Here is a 25,950-nt window from a genome sequence, read left to right as displayed (position 1 = left end):
GTCTAGTTGATTCTCTAGCAAAGTATTTCGGAGTTAGCCCATACAAATTGCTAAGCGAAATATTTGGTGGTGTTGTTAGACCCCCGTTTTTCAAGGAGAGAACGCAAAGAACTTATACTGCAATTTTCAATCTTTCATTCATACAAAATAATTGAGGATTTTCATGATAATATATTAAGCCGCGTATATGCTAGAGATGATGAAGGAAAGGAGATATTCAACCTGGCAAAGGTGTCAAAACTCAGGACTGGCAAAAGAAACCAATCACATTCAATGCGGAAGAAGTACCAGGAGGAGGAGAATTACATAAAAGACCATTGGTGGTCAAGTTGGAAATCATACCCAAATAAAGAAGAAGACAATGATGCAGATGCATGAGCAATAAATAGGATACTGATCAATTCTGGCAGCTCGGTAGATATACTATTTTACCACGCGTATAAGATCATGGGTGGCAAAGATGAAGAACTTATTTCTTCCAATTAGAAAATCTACGGGGTCAATGGATTAGCTAATAAGCTAAAAGGAGAAGTCATCATGCGTATTCCACTCAAGACTATGACCACTGAAATAACTTTCTGTGTGGTCGACGTTGAATCTCCATATAATGCCTTGATAGGAAGACTATGGCTACATAATATTCTGGGACTGGCATCTACATACCATCAGTGCATCAAATTTCCACTACCCCAAGGAGTAGGAGTAATCAGAGGAGATACCGTAGAAGCAAAAGTTTGTAATGGAATTGATATTGAGAAGAGTGAAGAACGCGCGAATAAAAGAAGAAATTGGAAACATGCAACAAAGGAGGAGAAACGTAGAGACAGGGTGATGGTTGATGTAGTGACCAGGGGAGAAGAAATGGATAATAATTTTGCTGAAGCGGTGATGGTGAAAGGAAAAAATGCAGAGAAAAATAACGATGCGGCTAAGAAAATCTACGCTAAGGCGACAACATCTGCATCAAACCATGACCATGAAATGCACGTAAAACAAGATAAATTTTAGCCAAGAGAATTAGTACTGCGAATAATACCGCACTACAAGAAAGGTGGAAATGGAAAAGAAAAGAGTGTATTGGATGAAGCATATGCTATAAAGAAGGATGCTGGAAGCGAAATGTATGAATTGATGGATAAAGACGGCGTTGAAAACCATTATTTGCAGATAATAAGGACCTATGTTCACATTTAAGGATCTCATATATTGACCTTAGTTCCTCTAGACTAAGATTATCTAACCCATCATTGGGGAAGTTATTCAAAGAAGAGTTAAGGTGCTCAAGAAGAGTCTCCTCATCATCAGGAAGATTAGACGCTTCATCAGTCAAATTTTAAATTTCTGCGAACACAAGTAATTAAAAGAAGACGAAGATAATACGAAGATATCAAAATGAGGAGGAGCGAAAAATACATACCCACTAGATGATTGTTTCTCTCACGAAGATTAACTTCCTTGTCCTTATAAGTAGAAAGCTCATCCTTGACTTTTTGATTCTCCGTTTCACGATGGCGAATCTTCCTATGCAAATCATTGGTGACCGCGTAGGACATACGAGCACTCTATATCAACGCGTAATAAGATAAAAAAATGAGTAAAATGTGAAACCTTAGCGAAAACCGACGCACAAGAAGAAAACTCACCAAAGACCCAATCGCGAATTGGAAACTTGAAGTTAAAGCAGAGGCAACTCCTTGTAAGGACTCATGACCCAAAGAAGGAGCATCACAAATCTTAGCAACCGTTTCGCACATGCGAGTTAGTTCTTCATCATTGATGGCTGAGAATGAGTCGGAGAAAATGCTTGATAATTGATCTATAGGGGATATGGAGGCGGAATTATCAGAAGGAAGAAGTGCGTCATCTAAGGAGCAAGTATTTAGAGGAGTTGGAGAAGATAATTTTCTCTTCTTGACAGGATTTTTAGCTGGAGATTTGGAGACAACCTTCTTGTCCTTACCCCTTTCCTTTGCCTTTGAAGGAACTTCATCATTAAGACCCTCAGCATCTTCAGTCTCCACCTACGCACATAATGAAAGATAATAAACATAGGCAACAATATTGTTAAAATTTAAATGAGTATTTCTTACTTCATTATCGTGCGAATTTGACGCCTGAGATGCAATTTTGTTAGCGTTCTTGTTCTGCTTCTCAACCTGAATACGATAAATATAATAAGAGAAAGAACTGAGGGCAAGCGGACAAGTAAAGTTAAAGGTAACACATCACATCATCTTCCTCAGGCCATTTAAACTCCCATGCTTGTAAGCGGCGAACTTCGCAGGTAGAGGAAGAGTTAAACCATCAACGCCCACACCAGAGACGTAAGAACCCCCAAAATGATAGGGTACTCCACCCAACAAACGTCCTTTGATTTGTGCACGGTGTTATTGGAAGTGTCATGAAAGTCAACATCCCGCATGATCCTCTAGTGTTCTGCGAAACCATCCGCTCTCTTCAAGCAAATGCCCAACGAAATAATTCATTCTTCATGATAACAACTTCATAGTGGCGGAAGAAACTCTCAACAGTGTACTCTGCTGGGATGATTACTTTTTGTGTGTATTTTGGGTTCCTTACGTCTTTTGGGTAAAGAGATTCTAACCCGGCCGCACGACGGGCGTATTCTACCATTATTCTGATGCAATCACCACTCAGTTGGAATATGCCGCGCGAAAACCTCGCATCAGATAGAAGCTCATAAAATAGTGGAATTTGAGGATTGTAAAGGGGAACGGGAAGACCAGCAAGCAGTTGCCCGAGCGAAATAATGATTTTCTGATCATTCCATTGATCAAGAGAAAACCATTTAGGTTCAAGAGAAGAAGTAGATTCAGATCCAGGAGGAATAGATAATATAAAACCTCTATGCTCAAATTCAGCCTTTAATCTCTTGAACTCTTTAACATTCTTCCATCCGGGTTTAAGTGGTATTTTTAAAATGGGAATGAGAGAGGTTTAATCAAGATGATCAGGATCAAAATGGCCAAAAGGAAGATGATAACGAAAAACAGAGTTCACAAGCGAGAAAAGGTAAGAACAAGATAGAAGAAACAATTAAAGATAGAAAGAAAGCGCGATATAAAGTATGATGATCAATCAAAAACTGATGAACAACTGAACAATAAAAGTTGCAGAGAGCAGAAAGAAAGAGAGAAAGAATAAAAAAGATGAAGAAGAGAGCTTTCTAGAGTATATAAAGGATCACATGTCCTTTTTCCGTGATATCTCTTTTTACGGATGCATTAATGGTAAGATAAATACGAAGAGACGGTTGTCAGATCCTACAGGGACGTGTCGAATGATGAGTGGTGAAGTCAACACGTGGGAATAGTCATGAACAAATCTCGAAATATTGTTAGTCAAAAGGAATATGAAAAAGTGAGTTGGTGCGGCAAAATAACTTACTAAGGTTCCTCTTATCGCTCCCCTCGGAAAGAACGATAAGAGAAGAGGCAAAATGTGGGTGCAAAATACCGCACACTCATTATTTACGCGAATTAATATATTTTATTACGCAAAGACGAACGCAAATTTATATCCAGGATAACGAATTTGATGATGTTACTAAGTCACGATGAAAGTGTGAAGATCTAAGCGTCAGCGAAGAATCCATGCGGCAATATAAATGTCCAAGCGACTTTGACGCACATCAGATTCGAAAATAGGGGCTTTATTAGTTGTCCTCCACTATGTAAACTCCTATAAAAGGGACCAACCGCCATTGTAAAAGGAAGAGATCTTTTTGGTGAGCTAAGAATGGAATTTTAAGAAAGAGAGAGACAGAGTTATTTGTTTCCCAAGTTAGGGTTTCAATATATCTCCTTTGTATAAATTGTATTTGTTCTAAGTTTTTAATAAAAGATCTTGAGTATTTCATCATGGTTTCTTATATTACTTCACAGTTTATAATTAGGGTGTAGTTGTGGGATTTCCTGCAACTACAGATGGCGTGCCCTCATGCAACAAGAGCAGCAGCTTACGTTAAAACATACCATCCAGATTGGTCTCCTTCTGCTATAAAGTCTGCTCTTATGACCACTGCTTTCGCTATTAACAATACGAAAAATTCTGATGCTGAATTTGCTTATGGGTCTGGTCAAATTGATCCGGTGAAGGCTCTAAATCCTGGTCTAGTTTATGATGCACATGCAGATGACTACGTCCAATATTTATGTGGTATGGGTTACGACTCGTCCAAAGTGAAGCTCATTACAAACAGTACCTGTCCCGGCGGAAGAACTACACCCCATCAACCTAGGAATCTGAATTATCCTTCATTTGGTGCTCATGTCGAAGAGGGAAAAAAGATCAACTTAAAGTTTACAAGAACTGTGACCAACGTAGACACCACAAGTTCAACGTATAAGATGAAGATTACATCGGATGACAGAATTACGGTTGCAGTGGAACCTCAAGTTCTTTCTTTCAAGTCATTGAACGAAAAACAGTCTTTTGTTGTAAGTGTTGTTGGAGATGGATTGGGTTTTGATGAAATGGCAACTGCATCACTGGTGTGGTCTGATGAGGTTCACAATTTGAGAAGTCCTATTGTTGTATATTCACAGTCTATACTCTAAAGTGAGTAAACTTTAGGGAATTCTTCCAATATTTCTTTATGGAAAATAATGTCCGCAAATTAAACGTTTATCATAAAACAGTTGAGTTATGATATCGTAATGTTAATACATTTTTCATGTGAGACATCATTGTTTACTGAATTCTATTACGCATTCCAAGATGATTTGGTCAGTTACTTCTGCTGGTGATTGATGGGGTTAATGGTTTCATATTGATGGAGAGACAAATAAGATTGGAATATCATTTGCTGTGAGTTGTCGGGACAACATACAGAAGAAATTGTTTACAGTACCCTGCAGTAAATTCAAGGAATTGTTTTGTTTCCATTTATTCTTTTTATTTATTTTTGGAAAGGGTTGCTATCTATAAGTTACATTTATTGGCCGTAATATACTTACCATAACTGATGCATTCTTAAAGGGAATTCTTTTACTAAGTATAGAATTTTACTTTTTCAGTTCACTCTATATATAACAATCTTCTTTGATCATCATAAATAACCATCTTCTTTGATCACTGCTCTTGCGAAAAATTCTTTGATCACTGCTCTTGCGAAAAATTCAAAGTTAGTAGTTAACTATGGAGACAACAAGTTCACTTTTAACTACTTTTCTTATTGCTTTCATAGCTATTGTATCCATCAACGTTAGTTGCTATGCTCAAAGTGAAGACAGGAAGGTTCGTTTTCACCTTCGTTTTTTTCTTTACGTATATTTATTTAACAAGTCGTACGCAGGATGTCACCAGTTATATTATGAATCCCTGTAGGTTTATATTGTGTATATGGGTGACCTTCCATCTGAGAGTGAATATACTCCAATGTCTCACCACCAAAATATTCTTCAAGATATTCTAGATGGAAAGTAAGCAAGAACCAAAACTATCTTGATTTAAATACCATTTGTGAAACAAAATATATGAAGAGTTTTTGTTCTGACCCTAAGAGGCATTGTATTTATTGATGTGCAGTTCAGTGCAGGACACATTAGTTCACAGTTACAAAAGGAGCTTTAATGGATTTTCCGCAAAACTCACTGAAAAAGAAGTTGAAAAGCTCTCTGGTAATTAGCTAATTCGTAATTTGGTTGATACATAGTTCACATGATATCATGAAAGGATAGACCAGTGTTTCCTGTTGATATTCATTCAAATTTTTTATGTTTGTGCAGGTATGGATGGAATAGTATCAATCTTTCCAAATCGAATCTATCAACTTCAAACTACTAGGTCTTGGGATTTTATAGGACTTCCTGAGGATGTGAAACGAATGCCTACCGTTGAAAGTGACACCATAATTGGTCTTCTCGATACTGGGATATGGCCAGAGTCGGAAAGTTTCTCTGATGTTGGTTTTGGTCCTCCTCCTAAGAAGTGGAAGGGTGTCTGTGATGGTGGTCACAATTTTACCTGCAACAAGTAATCTTTTGTTATTTCATGCTTTGTTATAATCTCCATCTAAGCATTCTCAAACTATTACACCCCACTGATCTCTCAATGTCTCATGATATCTCAATGTCTAATGATATCTGCAGCAAGCTCATTGGGGCAAGATATTATAATCACACACCAGGCAATATAGAATCTGCCAGGGACACACAAGGCCATGGTACTCACACTTCTTCAACTGCAGCGGGAAATATTGTTAAGGGTGCTGGCTTCTATGAAATCGCAAAAGGAAATGCCAGGGGAGCAGTTCCCTCGGCCAGGATCGCCGCTTATAAAGTCTGTTTCGCTATGGGTTGCACATCAGATGCAATTTTGGCAGGATTTGATGATGCAATTTCCGATGGCGTTGACATTCTTTCAGTGTCACTTGGTGGTACTGAACCAGCTAGCTTTGAGACTGACCCTGTTGCCATCGGGTCTTTCCATGCTATGAAGAAAGGCGTACTCACTTCACATTCGGCAGGTAACAGTGGACCTCAATCACAGACAGTGTCCAGTAACGCACCTTGGTTATTAACAGTGGCGGCAAGTAGTACTGATCGACGGGTCATAGACAAAATCGTCTTAGGAAATGGAAAGACGATTCAGGTAAGTTTACTGGTACCTGGGTCTTTCGTGTTACTTGAGGATAAATTATATTGGTCTCGTAGTTTTGTGTTATCTAAATTATTTGATGGGATGAAACAGGGTCTTGGAGTGAACGGTTTCAAGCTGCCTGGAAATCGATTCCCGCTTCTGCATGGATATAATGTTTCAACCATATGTACTCCTTTGACAGCAACGTAAGTTACTTTTGTACTTTACATCTAAAGAATTTCAGCTCTAACAATTAGTAAAAACACTGACGGGTTGAGCAAATGTTTACCAAACTTCAGTGCTTGCGATAAAGGGTGTTTGGACAAAGACTTGGTTAAGGGGAAAATTGTCATATGTGATACACACATAGCATCTGAGCCTTTTACATCGGGAGCTCTAGGAACCATCTTGATTTCGGATCCTGCACACACACGGTTTGATGTGTCTTCAGTTTATCCATTACCAGCTGCTCTAATAAACACTACGAATGGTGACCTTCTCAAGTCTTATTTCAGGTCTACCCGGTAAGTATATAATATTTCAGCAGCAATTATTTTTTGTCAATACAAAATAAAGTATATTATTAGTTTTAACGTCTTTTATTAATTTCAACAGAAACCCAATAGCCACCATTTTGCGAACTGAATCAATAAAAGATTTTGAAGCTCCTGTTGTAGCTTCGTTTTCTTCTCGCGGACCAAACCAAATCTCACCAGACATTATCAAGGTGAGGAAAAATGTTTTATGCCTCTGTCCGTGCTAGTCATTATTTCTGATAATTAATTCTTTCATTAATATTGTTTTCTTTCATTATGTAAAACAGCCGGATATTAGTGCACCTGGAGTTAATATATTGGCTGCGTACTCACCCGTGGCTAGTCCTTCAGACACTGTGGGTGATACTAGGTCAGTGAAGTACAATATTATCTCTGGGACATCGATGGCGTGCCCTCATGCAACGGGAGCAGCAGCTTACGTTAAAACACACCATCCTGATTGGTCTCCTTCGGCTATAAAGTCCGCTCTAATGACCACAGCTTTCGCGATGAACAATACGAAGAATTCTGGTGCAGAATTTGCTTATGGGTCTGGTCAAATTGATCCGGTGAAGGCTCTAAATCCTGGTCTAGTTTATGATGCACATGCAGATGACTACGTCCAATATTTATGTGGTATGGGTTACGACTCGTCCAAAGTGAAGCTCATTACAAACAGTACCTGTCCCGGCGGAAGAACTACACCCGATCAACCTAGGAATCTGAATTATCCTTCATTTGGTGCTCATGTCGAAGAGGGAAAAAAGATCAACTTAAAGTTTACAAGAACTGTGACCAACGTAGACACCACAAGTTCAACGTATAAGGTGAAGATTACATCGGATGACAGAATTACGGTTGCAGTGGAACCTCAAGTTCTTTCTTTCAAGTCATTGAACGAGAACAAGTCGTTTGTGGTAACCGTTGTTGGAGATGCATTCGGTCCAGATGAAATGGCAACTGCATCACTGGTGTGGTCTGATGAGGGTCACATTGTGAGAAGTCCAATTGTTGTATATTCGCAGGCTATTCTCTGAGGTGGCTAAACTTTAGAAAATTCCTCCTCTCTTAAGCTCTTATCATAAAACAATTGAAGTTTGGATAGTAAAAGCTAACGAATGTGAATTCAGTAATGTTAATACATTTTTCATTTCAGAATCCTTCGTTAGTGCTGTACTTTATTGGAAGTGCTAACAACGTGATCATTGTAGCTTTCAATTTTTTGGATGAAAAATTAATCAGTTATTGAAATTAAAGAAGAAAAGAAAAGGAGGCAGGGGGCCTCTTGAAAAATCTACAATACGAAATACCAGACCCCTTCAACATGATTCAGGCCGGCCATTATAATGCTAAGAAATGCCCACTGCTATATTACAACCTCTCCTAGTAATCGCATCTGCTGCATGCGAAATTGATTTTACGATAAAATCTACTCCATAATTATTCTTATCAGCTAACCATATTTGTCTCACAAACCAAGGAATCGAATTATTTGTAAAAGCATACACCACTCAGAATCTGATCAGACCAAACTCTTGTCGTGCCCCCATTGCACCGCCCATTGAAGACCTAAAGTGATTGTTAAGATCTCAGCCATGTAGTTGGTAGTAATACCAATCCCAATGCATTCTTGCAACATTGCACACACCAGCTGCTTCAGGATTACCACTTGGTGCCCCGTCGCAACGGAGATTTGGAGGGCGCCAACTGCACTCAGTTGGAATGGACGGATCCACTCTTCCATGCTTCAGTCGAATTAACCTAAGACCCTCAAATCTTCACGAGTATTGTGACATAGTATAACATGCCTCGACAGTGGCGCACAATCGTTGCGATATACTGAATTTGTAGCCTGGTAGATGGAGCTGCACAGTCCGATGATGTAGCGCCGACATGGCTGAGACAAGAAAGACTACCTAGCATATGCAATATTATGCGATAGTGTTGCATATACTTATTCAGAGTTATCCCATCTCAATGAAGGAATAAAGGATGAAATGCAAGTCATGGAATGACTTTGGCATCGTCCCAAGCATTAGCCAAGTCTTGGACAATGCGTTTGCAACAAAGGTGTTGCCAAATGCGCAATTGGGGATTATTGCTTGGAAAAAAGAATGCAAGCGATGCATATGAAGTATGAAGTTGAACTAAGCAAGCCAAGACTCAATTTATATAAGATTTGGATGTTGGCATCCAAATAAGCTTAGTGCATGCCAGATACTTGGCAGAAGTGCAAGTTGAGTGAAGTGCAACCATTGCTCAACATTGGCACGGGCCAAGGGTGCAGTTCAATGATTGTCGGATTTAAGTTCAAGCTGTCAGTTGCGAGTGTGCGTGAATCACACACATGCCAGAGTGAAAGAGAAAGTTAGAGATGGTTGTAAAGTGTCTTTATAACCGAGTTTGGCATAGCCTAACCGTTTGAGACAAGTGTAACGCCATTCTGCAAGCCAGCAAAAAAGGGTAGCAGTGAAAAAGGCATTGTGGCAGTTAGGGAACTGCTTATGGACATATGGTTGTCCATTGGCCGTGCAACTGTATTGCATACGAATTGTCTTGTTTTTTGGCATTATAAATAGCCACATAACCTTTGCAAATGCAAGTCTTCAAGTGTTGAGGAACCACATTGCAGTAGAGAGAGTTTTTGTGTTAGGTTTAGAGAATAAGCTTGTAATCCCATTGGTTTGACGAGTTTCGTAATCTTCCCCTAAATCTAATAAATGAGAGTTTGTTGGCTTATGTTTTCCTTGGTATTCTGTTGATTCGAAACTACTCCCCCAATTCTGTGGAGCATAAACATGGCAGAAACTCCTTTGTAGTTTGGGCTACATTGTTGGTGGAGAAAATCTAAGTTAAATCTTCCATTGCATAAATTAGTGAAGTGGGTTGTTTGCATAGGTACAAACTTATAAGGCTGAAATATGAGTGGATGATAAAATATCACTAAACCATTGTATATCCGGGTTATACTTTCGCCAAAAATTACTTGGAGTATTTGAAGGTGTGACACTGTATCAGGGCACAAATTGCTTTGTTTTAGCTTTGTTTTTGGAAGATTTTCTCTGTTTTGCTCGTGTTTAGTTGCTAAAATTGTTAGATCATAATGGCTGGTAAGAAGAGCACGATGGATACCTTAACTGATAGGTAACGGACTTGGAACACAGGATTGGTGGTGAGGTGTGCCATCCTAACGATGTTAATTATGATGCTACGGTGATGGATCACACTCAAGCATTAGGAACATATGCTTCTGATATGTTTGTGGCAAGCCAGAATGCAACTAAGAATTACGCTGATTTGGAAGCCAAATCGCTGTTGTTAAGACCATGTTCACGGATTCCTTGAAAGATCTAACTGATGAGTTAGGCGTCTTAAGGAGAATGGTAAGTACGATTGGTTCGAATCAAGCTACTGTGGTTGGTATTGGCAGTGACTTTACAATTATGAAGATTAAAATCCTAGAACCTTAGGCGTTTTCCGGATCTAGAGATGCGAAGGAATTGGAGAATTCCATGTAGGACATGGACCAATACTTCAAGGCCACTAGAACCCCGAAAGAGCAAAAGGTTACTTTCGTTAGCATGTACCTGTAAGGTGATGTAAAGTTGTGGTGGAGGACTAGAACTAATGATGACCTTACCTCTGGTCATCCAGGCATCGTGACATGTAATGTCATGAAAGAAGAATTAAAGGTTAAATTCTTACCAAGTGATGTTGATTGACTAGCCAGAGAGAATTTGCGTAAGATGCGGCATACCGGTACTCCACGGGAATACATAAAAGAGTTTTCATCTCTGATGCTAGATATTTGTAACATGTCTGAGGAAGGTAAGTTGTTTAATTTTACATCTGGTTTGCAACCATGGGTTCAGGACGAAGTGAGAAGGTAGGGTTCCAAAGACCCACATTCGGCCATTGCAATCATGTACAACCCTTACTAATTTTAGGTCAATCAATACCTTAACTGATGCTAATAGAAAGGGCAAGGATAATAAAGGTCAGAAGAAGAAGGATGATGGAAGTAGGAAAAATTCTGAGGCTAAAAAAGGGATGATAGTCAGGCCGTCAAGAAAAAAGCTGATGGATGTTTCCTATGCAAGGGTCCTCATGTTGCGCGTGCATGATTGTTCTAATAGATAAAAATTGTCCGTAATAGTCACTGAGGGAAGTGGCGGGAAAGAAGAAACTGATGAAGTGGAACATGTTAACCCTATTCAGCTAAGCAACATAGTAGCACAAAAGGCAACAACACAACATGGGATGAGTGGCGCTTGTGTAGCTTATGTGAAAAGTGGAATTAACAATCATCGACTCTCGAGCATGGCCGATACAGGTGTGTCGCACACTATTATGAGCTTGTCGATGGAAGAGTACTTGGATTTGGAAGTTCATCAGGCTGATCACTGTATGAAGACTGTGAATGATGTAGCTAAAACAATCAAGGGGATGGTTGTGGAAAATGTTGAAGTTGGCGAGTGGCGTGGCCACTAAAGTATAACGGTGATGCATTTCCTTACCTTGGCAGGATTTTCATACAAAGTCCAAGACTCAAGTGCACCTTGTTTCATGAAAGGTGTAAGGATTGTCATTCTATACGACATGAGGCGAGAAAAACGCAGGGAAAGTGAGTTTGTGCATGTGAAGTCTTTTGAAGAAAACTTAGCTGAGATTCACGAAGAATTAGGATATCCTATGGATCTTAGCATCCCTTGTTCGTTGTGACTGAAACGTATGAAGCAGGGGCTTTGCATTGATATTTGCAAGTGCCTGAACTTGTAAGGTTGCTGAAGTATGGAGGCTTTGTCACATATCTGTTTGTTGTTTTTGTTTGAAGTTTAAGTTGGGTATTGCTGATCTTATGGTCTTAAAATATAACACATTTTGTTGGTGTATTTGATTTGGTTATTAGTTTTCTTTCAGTAAGGCCGTGTGTTGGCAACTCGTGTAAATGGGAAGGAGTCCCTATGTTTCTTATATAAGGATAGTGTAATGAATGAAAATGGTGTTTAAGAAAAAACCTTGTCTATTTTTGCTTAATGTAAAGCTTTTTCATTGGGAAGCAGTACTCATATACTTATCCAAAGTATATAATAAGAAACACTGAAAGCAAGGCCAAGCAAGAAGAAGTAAAGTTGGTGGCATAAGCGAGTTTGTTGTTAGGAGAGTTACGTAGAAGTGGGACAGTATTTGGAAGATATAACATGGAGTAACACAACAATAATGAAGATGTAAGTCCATCAAGCATATAAGTAAATATTAGGTCATAGTTAGAAAGACGAACATGATGTTGTTTTTCCGCTACATTAAAGCGTAGAAGTTTGAAAACACAAGTGAGGCCTTGTTAGTTTCAAAGTGACGGTGGGATTTCTCGTGTATCCTAATTCATGGATAATATCATGCATTTCAGACGAATTTTCATAAGAGAGTTGCAAAGTGATTGAAGAACACTTAGTCTACAATAAGACCTGTTGAATTGAAAGAGTGCAATGTAAGTTGCAATTGAGGCAGTAAGATAAGTTATGCATATGAGGATGATATGTTGGTTGTTTGGCATGTATACTTAGGCACATAATGGCTTGAAGCAAAATTTGTGCGTTGATAGAAGAGGCATAGTGATAGATTGCAATAACATTTGGGTGTTAAGATGTGAATGAAGTAAAATTAAAGCATACTCGACGATGCGACAATGAAGATGAAATTCATAGGATTAATGGTAAGGAATAAAAACTAAGTGGTGGCGTAAAGTACTAGGCAGAATTTTTTTGGCAAGGTTAAACGCCAAACAAAGTTGCTAAGTTCTGAGAGTGGCTCAGATGCGAAAAAGGACAAGAAAGTTCATATGAGCCTGAACCATTGTTGCATTCAACGAGAACGTTGAATGGATTGGGTGTGATATATCTATAACATGCCTCGACAGTGGTGCACAATCATTACGCTATACTGAAGTAGTAGCCTGGCAGATGGAGCTGCACAGTCCGACGATGTAGCGCCAACATGGGTGAAAGAAGAAAGTCTACTTAGCACATGCAATACTATGCGATAGTGTTGCATATCCTTATTGAGAGTTATTCCATCTCAAGGAAGGATTAAAGGATGAAATGCAAGTCTTGGAATGACTTTGGCATCGTCCCAAGTATTGGACAAGGGTTGGACAATGCATATGCTACAATGGTGTTGCCAAATGCACCATTGGGGATTATCGCTCGGCAAAAAGAATGCAAGTGTTGATCATGAAGTATGAAGTTGAACTAAGCAAATCAAGACTCAATTGGAATAATGTTTGGATGTTGGCATCCAAACAAGCTAAGTGCATGACCAGATACTTGGCAGAAGTGCAAGTTGAGTGAAGTGCAACCATTGATGAACATTGGCACGAGCCAAGGGTGTAGTGCAATGATTGAGTTCAAGTTGTCAATTGCGAGGGTGTGTGAATCACACGCATGCCAGGGTGAAACAGAAAATTAGAGACGGATATAAATTGGCATTATAACCGAGTTTGGCATATCCTAACCGTTTGTGACAAGTGTGGTGCTATTCTGCAAGCCAGCGAAAAAGGTTGCAGTTAAAAAGGCATTGTGGCGGTTATGGAACTTCCTATGGATAGATGGTTGTTCATAGGTCGTGCAACTGTGTTGCATACGGATTGGATTGGTTCTTGGCATTATAAATTGCTAGAGAACCTTTGCAAATTCAAGTCTTCAAGTGTTGAGGAACCAAATTGCAGTAAAGAGAGTTTTTGTGTTAGTCTTAGAGAATAAGCTTGTAAGTCTACTGGTTGGACGCATTTTGTAAGTGAGTTTCTTGGCTTATATGTTTTCCATGGTATTATGTTGGTTCGAAACTACTCTCCCAATTCTGTGAAGCATAAACATGGCAGAACCCCTTTGTAGTACAAGCTACATTGCTGGTAGAGAAAATCTAAGTTAAGTCTTCTGTTGCATAACTAAGTGAAGTGGGTTTTTTGCATAGGTGCAAACTTATAAGGCTGGAATATGAGTGGGTGATAAAAAATCACTGAACCATTCCATTGCCAGGTTATACTTCCGTGAAAAATTGCTTGGAGTATTTGATGGTGTGATACATAATATATGTTGGAAAACATCCTTTATGGTTGCATTAGTCACCTTAGGCACGCCTAGGCGCAAAAGGCATGAGGCGATATGCCCGGCAAAATTGACTGTAAAATCTGTTAGAATATGGGCATCCAACTCAAAACCAATTGGCAATGAGCGGAGTGGTGAAAATTTTGGGGTCTAACAAGCACACCCAACAATTCGTTTAGCAATCTGAGAGGACTTACTCCAATATAATTTCTAGAGAATCAACTAGACAATCAGGCTCAATCTAGAGTAAAGTATATCAAAGATCTTAATATCTCTAACTCTTAATTCAATCCGCAATCAACAAATAGAAATCTGCGAGCCCGATTTAATATAAGAGGAGTTACTTGAACGGTACCAAAGACCAATATTCAAGTATCAATCAATGTAAATCAAAAACCAAAGGTTGGATATTATAATTGATTGATATTAACTCACAACCTGTGTAGGATCGGAATCTCGCAACGACAATGTTTCAACGAAATTATCAATGACACAACACAACAGCGTCGCAGAACAATTTCATAAATAATAAAATAAATGACGTCAGCAAAGATCACGAGAAAGATAAGATAGTTCTGTGAAAATTAGAGAGTTTTCGAAATTAACATTTGTAAGGTTGCGAGAATGTCGCAAACCATACCCGAAAATAAAGGACAGATTAGCTGTCATCCACTATGTGTTTCTTTATAAATAGTCATTCGAGTTGTAAAGAAAGGGGGAGATCTTTTTTGAGTAAGAAACAAGTAAATAGGAGAGAAAAAGTTCAGAGCAGAGATCATTCTTGATTTCTTTATCTTCTCTTGTAAGAACATTCAAAGATTGATCAATAAAATTGAGTGTAAACCTAAAAATGAGTTGATTAATAATAAAATCATATGAGGGGTGTAGTGTAGGATTTTCTGCAACTACATACTGGCGCTAGAAACAGGGACGCATTGAAGATTATTTTAGAAAAAGCTGAAGATTGATATTGAGATTTGTGAAAATTTAGAGTGATTGATTAAGAATTTTCTATAATATCTTGCAACACTGTTAACATTGAAGAAATGGCTAGAAGAAGAAATACATCCGAACAACCGACTACTGTTAGAAGAAGCAAAAGAATTGCTGGAAGAGAAAGAAGTGAAATGGAAGAATCTACTAGAATGAGAAGTAATAGAGAAAATAAAATTCAACCACCAATTCAACAAACACTAGTTCAAGGGAGGAATAAAGATTATGATAGGGTGAGCATACACACTTGGCAATCAAATTCGGCAGAAGAAGTATAAGAAGAGCAATAAAACAGAAATTATAGACAGGAAGAGAGAAATCAAGAAGAAGATGAAGGAATAATTCATGGAGATGAGGAAATTGGAGCATTAGAAACATTGAGACGAAGAATACATGAAAAAAGAAGAGCTGAGGCAGAAGAACGTGCAAATTTAACAAGGCAAAATCACGAATTAAGGATGGAGAATATAATACTACAGAATAGAAGATCGAGAAGTATTAAAAAATCATATTCAAGATCGACTAGAAGAGAAATGAGGCGAAACTCACCCACAATCAATGCTGGAAACAATATTCAAGAAGAAATATCAAATCCTAATGAAGAATATCGCGAAAATAGAGAAAGATCTGATGATCGTTACGTTCCACAAAATGAAACTTTTGATGATAGGAAAAATGGTGGAAATCAAGAGAACGAACAACATCAGGGACGAAATGCCCAAGATGGCGAAGGAAATCGAGAGGAAGGAAGAAGAATTTTACATGTGAGAGAAACTCAAAGAAATCAACAGACAATTGAAGAAGAAATTGAAAGAAATTATGCTGAACAAGCACGTTTAATTTGCGAACGTGAAAGATTGAGAGCGGAAATGGAAGAACAAGAGCTTCAGGAGACAATTCTCCAGAACAATCATGACAATCGAGAAAGAAGACGTACACAAAACCGGAATAACGGTAATCTCAATGAAGAGTATGATAGAGTAAAGAGGATGGCTGAAAGACAACAAGTTGAATTGATAACAAATGAACAAAATCATGGAGGGGAAAATGAAAGGCATCATCATATGCGAATTCAAGATAGAGAGGAGGAAGAGCATCGCAGAAGAAGACGAGATGAGGATAATGAATAAGAAATGCAAAATTTCGCGAGAGAAGATAGACATGAACGCAAAAGAAGAGAGGCGAAATTAAAGAGACCAATGGATCAAGATTCAGGTGTAAATAAACAAATCTTGAAAGAATTAGAAGAAATGAGAGGAATGCTAAATGATAGAGGAGAAGTAGGTAGAAGACAATTGGATGAAGCAATAGAAGAAGCTGTGAAAACTCCATTTACAAGGGAAGTACAATTAGGAGGAATACCACCGAAATGCAATTTGCCCGCATTAACCAGCATTTTTGATGGAACAACTTGTGCAATTCAACACATTAAAGCTTATGTGAGGTGCATGTTACAATGGGAAAATCATGATGTCGTATTGTGCAAATATTTCGCATCCAACTTAACAGGAGAGGCGTTAAAATGGTTTGAAGGTCTACCAAAGAACACAATAACCTCCTTCAATCATTTGCAGACTACATTCTTGGGGGCGTATATAAGTAATAATTCCTCGCGACCTGGTATAGAAGATGTGTTTGTATTAAAACAAAGGATTGGCGAAAGTTTGAAACACCTGACTAAAAGATGGAGAACTATGTGTAGCGAAATGGCTGGCTGTGTAGATGAGAGATATCTTATATTTTCATTTATCAATGCTATGTTCACAACAAACCTATTGTATGTCCAAATTTTCAAAGTCAAGAATACGATCACAATGACTGAATTGCGGGAACTTCAAGAAGAATACATTGCTTTAGAGGAAAGATAAAATGAAATGGAATCATATCCAGTTGCGAACACCAGCTCACAAACAGCGAATGCAAGCTTATTACCCAAGCTAATAAACACAGTGGCGAATACTTCGCAAGTACAACAAGAGAAGGTCACAAGTAACAATCAACAGAAACTAGTAGCTATGGGAAGCCGAGATCAGGAAGAGTATGAAAGAGAAATAAATTTCTACAATCGTGGAGGAAATAACAAGATTCAAAGACTCGATCAACCGCAAGAAACTTATGGAGGTCAAATAAAAAACTATAATAGAGGACAAGGAGGTCACAAGGTAGTATGGGAAGAAATCAAGATTCCACCTCTAAATGCAAGTGTGGAGAAGATATGGGAATCTATAATATTGATGGATAATATACCAACACCATGGAACATGGGAACGGAACCACCTCCAAACCACAGAAGTCATGAGTTTTGTTCTTATCATCATTTTCATGGACATACCACAAATGATTGCAGAAATGTAAGAAGAATTATTTTGAGATTGATAGACCAAGGAAAACTAAACGACTTTCTGGTAGGGAATCCACAATCTCAACTACTGCCACCACCACCAGAACATCACAAAATGAATACGATGAAAAAGAAAGAAACATTCATCATAGAAGTTGGTGCAAAAGAAAAAAATCTATTATGTCACTCTATCGTACATACATATAAGACAATTGAAGATATTCATGATAATGTTTTGAGTAGAGTGTTCGCAAGAGATAATGATGGAAGAGAAATTATGAATATTGCGAAAATCTTGTCACTAGAGGAATGGCAGAAACAAATCATTTCTTTTACCGCAGAAGAAATTCCCGAAGGATAAGAGGTGCATGACAATCCGTTGGTAGTAAAATTAGAAATTAATCCAAAACCGAAAGAAGATGAGGATGATGAAGCTGAAGATTCAAGGGCAATCAATAGAATTCTAATTGATACTGGAAGCTCTGTGAACATCTTATTTTATCATACTTATAAAACCATGGGTGGAAGAGATGATGATCTTATGCCATCAACATATAAGATATATGGTTTTAATGGTACTGCTAACAAGCCTAAAGAGAAGGTTACTATGCGAATTCCATTGAACGGAATATCTTCTGAAATCTTATTTTGTGTCGTTGATGTAGAATCACCCTACAATGCGTTAATTGGTCGACCTTGGCTACATGGGATTCTATGTGTAGCTTCAACCTTTCACCAATGCATCAAATTCCCTCACCTAAGTGGTGTATGAATCATAAAGGGAGATTGGGTTGAAGGAAAGAGGTGTTACAAAACTGAGATAGAATCTTGCGAAGGAAGAGCAAACAAAATCAAAGATACACAAAGAAGTGAGACGTTGATGGTGGATACAATCGAAAGGAAAGGAGAAGAGATGTTGCGAAACTAATGCTAGCTCAGAATAAAAATAATGAACATACCACTACTAAGGAAGCAGTAGCAGAAAATAATAAAGAAGCAGAGGATAACAAAGGGAATAAAAACAAGAAACGTATGAATGATTAAGTTGTTGTGATACTCTCGCAATAAGCAAAATTCTCAAAAATACATTTGATTGGATGGCAAAATTGAGATTGCGAAATTCAGATACAATATGATGATTTGCGAGACTATTGCAGAGATAATGAATTTTACAGAAAATAATCAGAGAAAAATGACAAAAGAGAAAGAGGCAAACTTTTATGGCGTACACCCTAGTTCGCGAATATAATTTCGCAAGAGGCAAATGTAAGACCTAAAGTACGTCATATAAGGGGGTACCTATTGCATGACTCACGGAAAGGCTACATCGCCACCGGAACCTGAGTCATGGAGATTCGGGGTCAATGAAGCCCATCCGGGAGAGGCACCTTGCATTATCAGCTTAAGCATATGAATTAGGTTGGGCGACTAAGGTAATAAGGACTCTCCCAAGGAGTGCAGATCTGATCAAGGCGCCGAGTTACACGGTTGAGTCAAGAGTGCCAGAGACGTTTGAAGCGTACTTTTCCATTCTTGAAGAAAACCCCACTTAGGGTGCAATCTCGTAACCATAAGCCATATAGGTAAAAGGGATAAGAGGATGCGAAAAAAACTGGTTGTTGTTATGACTGGATGGGAGGAGCTAACCTTGTATGGTAGAAGTACGCCTCCTTGAAGGGGAAACTAGGGGGAGATAAGGGCGGCACCCTCCATTAGGGAGCTGATAAGTGTCTTAAGACGAAAATGTCATGAGGCTTTTTATTCGCAAGGATATTAAGGCTTGTCATATTTGTGCAACAATCCTGAAGAGGAAATAATACAAAAGAAAAGGATAAGACGAGATCAATGGGTTTTCGCATGAAAATGCGAAGACGTCCTGCGATTTCGTCGCAAGACGTCAATGTCATGGGGATTCATTTTCGCAAGAATATTTAGGCCTGTCATATTTTCGCAACATTCCTGAAAAGGCCATAATAAAAAAGAAAAAGTTAAGGCAAGATCAATGGGTTTTTGCATGAAAGTGCAAGGACGTCCTGCGATTTTGTCGCAATGACAAGAGGTGGCATAATAAGACCTTTAATTAGGAAGGCAAAATAAGACCACACAAGAATGATATTTTGAAAAGAAACAAAATTCACTTCGCATAAGATTGCGAAGTTATACAATAAGAATTTTTTTATGAAATCTCCCATTTGGATTCAAATAACAGAGGAAAGTATGGGAATGTATGAAATTAGAAAATGTTATTTGTCTCCATATGAGAGATTTACTCAAAGATTCAAGAACTAATGCTTATATTGATTAACTGTATTGCAAAGAAGAATTGTTTTAATTAATGCAGGTCAAAATGAAAGAAACACAAATATACAGAAAAAGAAGAAATAAATGTACAAGTATTACAAAGAATCAAAGAAAGAAGTAAAGACTATTTCTTAGTTAATCCTTCATTATCTTCATCAGACTTGTTTCCTTCTTCGTCTGCGTCAGAATCTTCATCACCATCAGAACTTCCATCACTATCAGATTCTTCATCGTCAGCTTCACTATTGGAGATAATTAAACTAGGAGTATTCTTTGGGATTTCTTCCAAGAGACAAGGATAATCAGAATGTGGGATATTATGATCGTCACAGACCATTTGGATAGTTTGATTGCGAAAATTCATAGCATCATTCTTAAAATTCGCAACAGTGATCTTGATTTGATTCTTTAATCTAGAATACTTGTCGTTGCGAGAAGAAAGATTCTTTGCGAGTTCCTCCTTTTCAACTTCAAGTTCTTCAATCTTTTCACGATATCTATTTTCAGAATCTGCGAACAAGAGAATCAATTATTATCTTGATGAGAATTCATAAGAAGCAAAAGATTAGTAAAGAAGAGCAGTTAGTAACCTTCTCTGTCAGAAATCATATCTCTAATCAAGATTAGTAAAGAAGAGCAGTTACACCTAAATCTTTTCTAGCATCATCTAAGATTTACGCATCCCAAAAAAATTCATCCTCACTACTTATAAGAAGACGATTACGAATTTGATTTTACCTTTCGCAGAGCTCGATATTCTTGCGGTTAGTTTCATCTCATTCTAGTTGAACCTCAAGAAGAGCCTCTTAGAATTTCGCCAAAGCCTTGGCACCTTGATCAGAGATGCGATCCTTATCATCTATGAGACCGCTAATTTTGGTTCTTAACTCATTGGTTTTCTCTTTAGAATCAAGAAGGAGACGCTTAAATCAGTTGGCTAAGCCTAAACTAGATCTGTGATCAATTTCTAAGAGGCGAAATTTAGATCTAAGCTCATTTAGAGAAAGAGATGAAATTCTATCATTTGAGAAGTTATTTAAGGAATTGTTAAGATGTTTAAGAAGGGTATCATTATCCAAGGCATTAGGAAATGAACTAAGAAGGGTAGCTTCATCATAAAGACCATAAATGTCTGCAAAAAGGATCATTTAAATAAGATAAAACAACAGGATGAATGAATAAAGGAAAAAAAGAAAAGTAACATACCGTAAAGATGATTATTAGCTTGCTGAAGACTAGAAATTTTGTTCTTATACGAAGAAGAATCAATTTCTAATTGTCTATTTTCCTCGCGAAGACCTTTAACTTCAGCTTTTGATTCTTCATTCTTTTTGCGAAATTGAAGATTCTTCTTTTCAAGATTTTCACGTCTTCTCTCTAGATCTGAGGCAACAACAAAAGAAGCTTTTCCAGCCTGCGAAAAAATATAAAAAATATTAATATAGAAAGAAATTTTGAGTTATAAAAATGAAGAAGTAAAAGGATAAAAGTATACCATACTATTGAGAGAATGCAAGAAGTCAGGAGTCACTGATCTAGAAACTCCACGAAGAGAGATATCACCATCCAGTAAAGGGACATCGTAAAGGGTAGCGAGAGATTTGAAGGTATTTGCGAATTGGCTATCTCTCATTCCTTGTAGAGAATCAGAAAAGAGGTCTGAGAGCTTAGCCATAGAAGATTCAGGTGAAGAATCTTCACTTGCAGCAAGATCATTGTTGTCCTCATCACCCTTGTCACTTTCGGAATTTTCGTGAGGAAGAATATTTGAAGGAGAAGAAGAACGAACTTTACTTTTCTTTGGAGGAGGACAAGTTGATTTTTCCCTGTGAAGATCACCTTTACCTTTATCACCAATCTTCGCAACATCGGAAGATTCTTCTACTTCAGCAATAATCTTCACACACAGATAGAAATAAGAAATGGAAGTATGGAAGTAACAATATACTGTTTAAAATCATAAGAGAAAATTTCTTACCTCATCTGTGTATGAGCGAAGAACTAACAGAGTACTAGACTTCCCAGTCCTGTTATAACTATCTTTCAGTTTTTGAATCTGCGGAATGTCGCAAGAGTTAGCGAACAAAATAATAAAAATAAATAAAGAAATATAAAGTGACTTAAATGGGAAGAAACATACCTCTTTCTCCTTTTCGAGTCAAGAGAAGACCCAAGGTTGATAAGCAGCGAGATTCGCAGGAAGAACATTTGACCCTGCAATGTAGGGTCCTTTTAGCATTAAAGGAAAAACACACCATTTATCATCTTTGGATTGGCGAGGAGTTGTGTTTTTACCAGAATTCCAATCAATATCTTGCATGAGAATTTTGGCTTCATCAATGTTATCTTTCCTCTTTAAGCGAATACCCCAGCGAGTATTCTCTTTCTTCATGGAGATAAGTTCATAGTTCTCAAAGAAATTCGCTACTGTGTATTTTTCATCGACTATCTCTATATTTGCGAATATAGGATCCCCGAATGAGCGAGAATTTCATAAAATAAAGGAAGATCTGGGTTATAAAGAGGAATATGGAGACCTGCGAGAATCTGACCTAGCGAAATTATGATTGATTGATCATCACAATACTGATCAGAGAAAAGTTTGACAGAAAGAATTGATTTGGCATTTTCACCAGGAATGGTGGAGAGTGTGAAACCTTTATCAGCAAGATCTTTTTGGACATCCTGTAAATTATTTTCATATCTATGAACACTTGGAGCCATGTTTGAATATAGAGTATGGGAATGTATGAAAAGTAAGAAGATTGAAGGAGGAAAAAATTACAGCAGCAGAATTTGCAGAAGAATAACAGAGTTGCAGAGATGAGAGAATAAAAATAGAAGAGAAAGTAAAAAGAAAAATGGAAAGAAGACTATATAAAGGAGATTTTTTTTACTCGAAGAAATAAACATCATTAATACGAAGAGACGTGAGCGGTTGAAAAGCAGCAGTTACAAAAGACGTGTCAAGAAACAAATGGAAAAAAGAATACGTGTGATAAATGCAAAATATGAAAAGATGAACAGCTGCGGCATTTCTCACATCATTCTCTAATTTGTAGAGAAGATATGAGAAGAGGCAAGATGTAGGATCAGAATCTCGCAACGACAATGTTTCAGCGAAATTATCAATGACACATCACAACAGCGTCGCAGAACAATTTCAGAAATGATAAAATAAATGACGTCAGCAAATATCACGAGAAAGATAGGATAGTTCTGTGAAAATTAGAGAGTTTGCGAAATTAACATTTGTAAGGTTGCGAGAATGTCGTAAACCATACCCGAAAATAAAGGACAGATTAGCTTTCATCCACTATGTATTTCTTTATAAATAGTCGTTCGAGTTGTAAAGAAAGGGGGAGATCTTTTTTGAGTAAGAAACAAGTAAATAGGAGAGAGAAAGTTCAGAGCAGAGATCATTCTTGATTTCTTTATCTTCTCTTGTAAGAACATTCAAAGATTAATCGATATAATTAAGAGTATAAACCTAAAAATGAGTTGATTAATAATGAAATCATGTGAGGCGTGTAGTGTAGGATTTCCTATTTCAATTATATAACAAAATATAATGCGGATAAATAACACAGACACCAGAATTTTGTTAATGAGGAAACCGCAAATGCAGAAAAACTCCGGGACCTAGTCAAGATTGAACACCACACTCTATTAAGCCGCTATAGACTCTAGTCTACTACCAATTAACTTCAGACTGGACTGTAGTTGAACCCTAATCAATCTCACACTGATTCAAGGTACAGTTGCGTTCCTTACTTCTCTGATCCCAACAAGATACTACACACTTGATTCCCTTAGTTGATCTCACCCACAACCAAGAGTTGCTACGACCCAAAGTCGAAGACTTGATAAACAAATCTGTCTCACACATAAAAGTCTATAGATTGAATAAATCTGTCTCTCACATAAATACCTAAGAGTTTTTGTTCCGTCTTTTGATAAATCAAGGTGAACAGGAACCAATTGATAAACCAAACTTATATTCCCGAAGAACAACCTAGTATTATCAATCACCTCACAATAATCTTAATCGACTAGCGCAACAAGATATTGTGGAATCACAAACGATGAGACGAAGATGTTTGCGATTACTTTTATCTTTCCTATATGAGAAATTAATCTCGAGTCACTTATTTCAATTGTACTCAATACGATAGAATTGGGCAAGATCAGAACACGCAACTATAAAGAAAATAGTTGGATCTGGCTTCACAATCCCAATGAAGTCTTTGAAGTCGTTAACCTACAGAGTATCGATAGAAACCTAAGGTTAAAGGAGAATCGACTCTTGCTGATTCAACTAGTAACACACAAGAGGTGTGGGGATTAGGTTTCCCAGTTGCTAGAGTTCTCCTTTATATATTTTTCAAATCAGGGTTTGCAATCCAAGTTACCTTGGTAACAAAGCATTCAATATTCACCGTTAGATGAAATACCTGATTCAACGAAGCTAATATCTTTCAACTGTTAGATCGAACATAGCTTGTTATACACAAATTAAATGTACCCTCATTTAGGTTTATGTAACCATACTTAAACGTGTACACCATGTTGGTTCACAAATAGTTAACTGAGGTTATCCATATGATTACTCTCATATCAACCTTATTCATCTTAACCATAACTAGTTCAAATGACTCAAATGAAACTAGTTAAAGAGTTGTTCAATTGTTATATTCTCATAGAATTATACAAAAACACAATTGAAGCAAAATCGGTTTGATTCACTTGAATCAATTATGAACATTATAGCCAAGGTTTGCAAAGATTGCGTTCCTTATTATATATATATGTTTATGTTCATGTTTAAAACTGATTTTAGAACTTTAACCTTCAAGTATGCAAATGGGTACGCATACTTGAAATACCCGGACTAAGATTGAATTACGCCAGTATGCAAACGGTTACGCAAACTTCAAATCCCAGCACAAATTCTCGGACATGAACATGTACTCCGGTACGCAAACGGGTACGCATACTTAGGTTCCCGGATTTCTCAAACCAACAGGTACGCAAACGGGTGCGCGTACTATGGTTCCCGAACATGTATTATATGTGCAAGAGTGCATAACATGACATATCCAATAATGGTTAAGTGTTATAAACTCTTATTTCAATCATTTAAACTTTCTTAGAGGATGTTATATAGTTGTTATTCACAAACTATTTTTCATCAAAGCGATTTTCAAGATATTGAAATAATCATTACAAAACATTCCAAGGCAACACCAAATGATTGTATCACATGATATAAGATGAACTTGGTCGAAGAGAAAGCTTGCTAACACATATTTAGAGAAATATGTAGGCGAGTTAAACTCAACTCGAAATATCAAATGTGTATATAGAAAACTATATCGTAATACCACTTATGTCTCAATATAGGATATAGAGTATAAATAGACTTTCCAAGTGATAGATGAGTTTAAGTCTCCACATAACTTTTTTCGATGAAGTTCCACAAGATCCCCTTAGTAGTTCTTCGTCTTTAAATGATGAACGCTGTGAAAACTAAGGTCAGCTACGAAATCTATGTCCTAGTCCGAGATATCTATAAATAGGCTAGAAATCAAGACTTGTAGTTTTTATCAGTAACATTGACAAACATGCTTGAGATAGCAACGCATGTGAGTTCGACCGAACAGTTCTCTAACAAGTGGCCCCAAGGGATTATAAACTGCAGGATCTTAAATAACCCAAACAATGTGGGACTAACAATCTCAACAAGATCTCATTTTCTTTCATTAACCCAGACTCTAAATCTGCCTCGTTATTAGGTTATTCTCCAATTGTGATTCTTAGTGACAATATGCTATGTTTTCGATTTCTTGTTTTAACTAATTTTACTCAAGCAAACGATTCGCCCATCTTCAAGGATTTTTTTTCTTTTTTTTACTCGGCAAAAGAAATATATTGAAAATGCTTACGAAGAGTAAGTAAGAAACATACAAGGCAAGCAACTCAAAGGGGGAGGAAGAATAAGCTCAACCTCCCTAAATCCCAGTGCATGATTGTTCTAATAGATAAAAATTGTACGCAATAGTCACCGAGGGAA

The 25,950-nt window shown here is 37.5% G+C and overlaps 2 protein-coding genes across 2 annotated transcripts; both read left to right on the top strand.

Moving 5' to 3' along the window:
- The first annotated feature begins 3,947 nt into the window (after positions 1 to 3,947).
- Positions 3,948 to 4,580, top strand: LOC113362657 (subtilisin-like protease SBT4.4). The gene has a single exon (XM_026605212.1). It carries the CDS (start codon positions 3,948 to 3,950, stop codon positions 4,578 to 4,580), a length of 633 nt encoding a protein of 210 aa, XP_026460997.1.
- Positions 4,581 to 5,250: 670 nt separating this feature from the next.
- Positions 5,251 to 8,176, top strand: LOC113362641 (subtilisin-like protease SBT4.6). Its single transcript, XM_026605211.1, has 9 exons — positions 5,251 to 5,259; positions 5,350 to 5,444; positions 5,551 to 5,642; positions 5,751 to 5,997; positions 6,114 to 6,615; positions 6,715 to 6,809; positions 6,903 to 7,127; positions 7,180 to 7,330; positions 7,427 to 8,176. The coding sequence occupies exons 2-9, from the start codon at positions 5,365 to 5,367 to the stop codon at positions 8,174 to 8,176; spliced, it is 2,142 nt and encodes a 713-aa protein (XP_026460996.1). The 5' UTR covers positions 5,251 to 5,259; positions 5,350 to 5,364.
- The last annotated feature ends 17,774 nt before the right edge of the window (positions 8,177 to 25,950 follow it).

The sequence above is a fragment of the Papaver somniferum genome, chromosome 1, assembly GCF_003573695.1.
Source record: "Papaver somniferum cultivar HN1 chromosome 1, ASM357369v1, whole genome shotgun sequence".
In the NCBI taxonomy this organism is placed as follows: domain Eukaryota; kingdom Viridiplantae; phylum Streptophyta; class Magnoliopsida; order Ranunculales; family Papaveraceae; genus Papaver; species Papaver somniferum.
The sequence above is the reverse complement of the archived record's forward strand: the minus strand, read 5'-3'. Positions and strand labels throughout refer to the sequence as shown.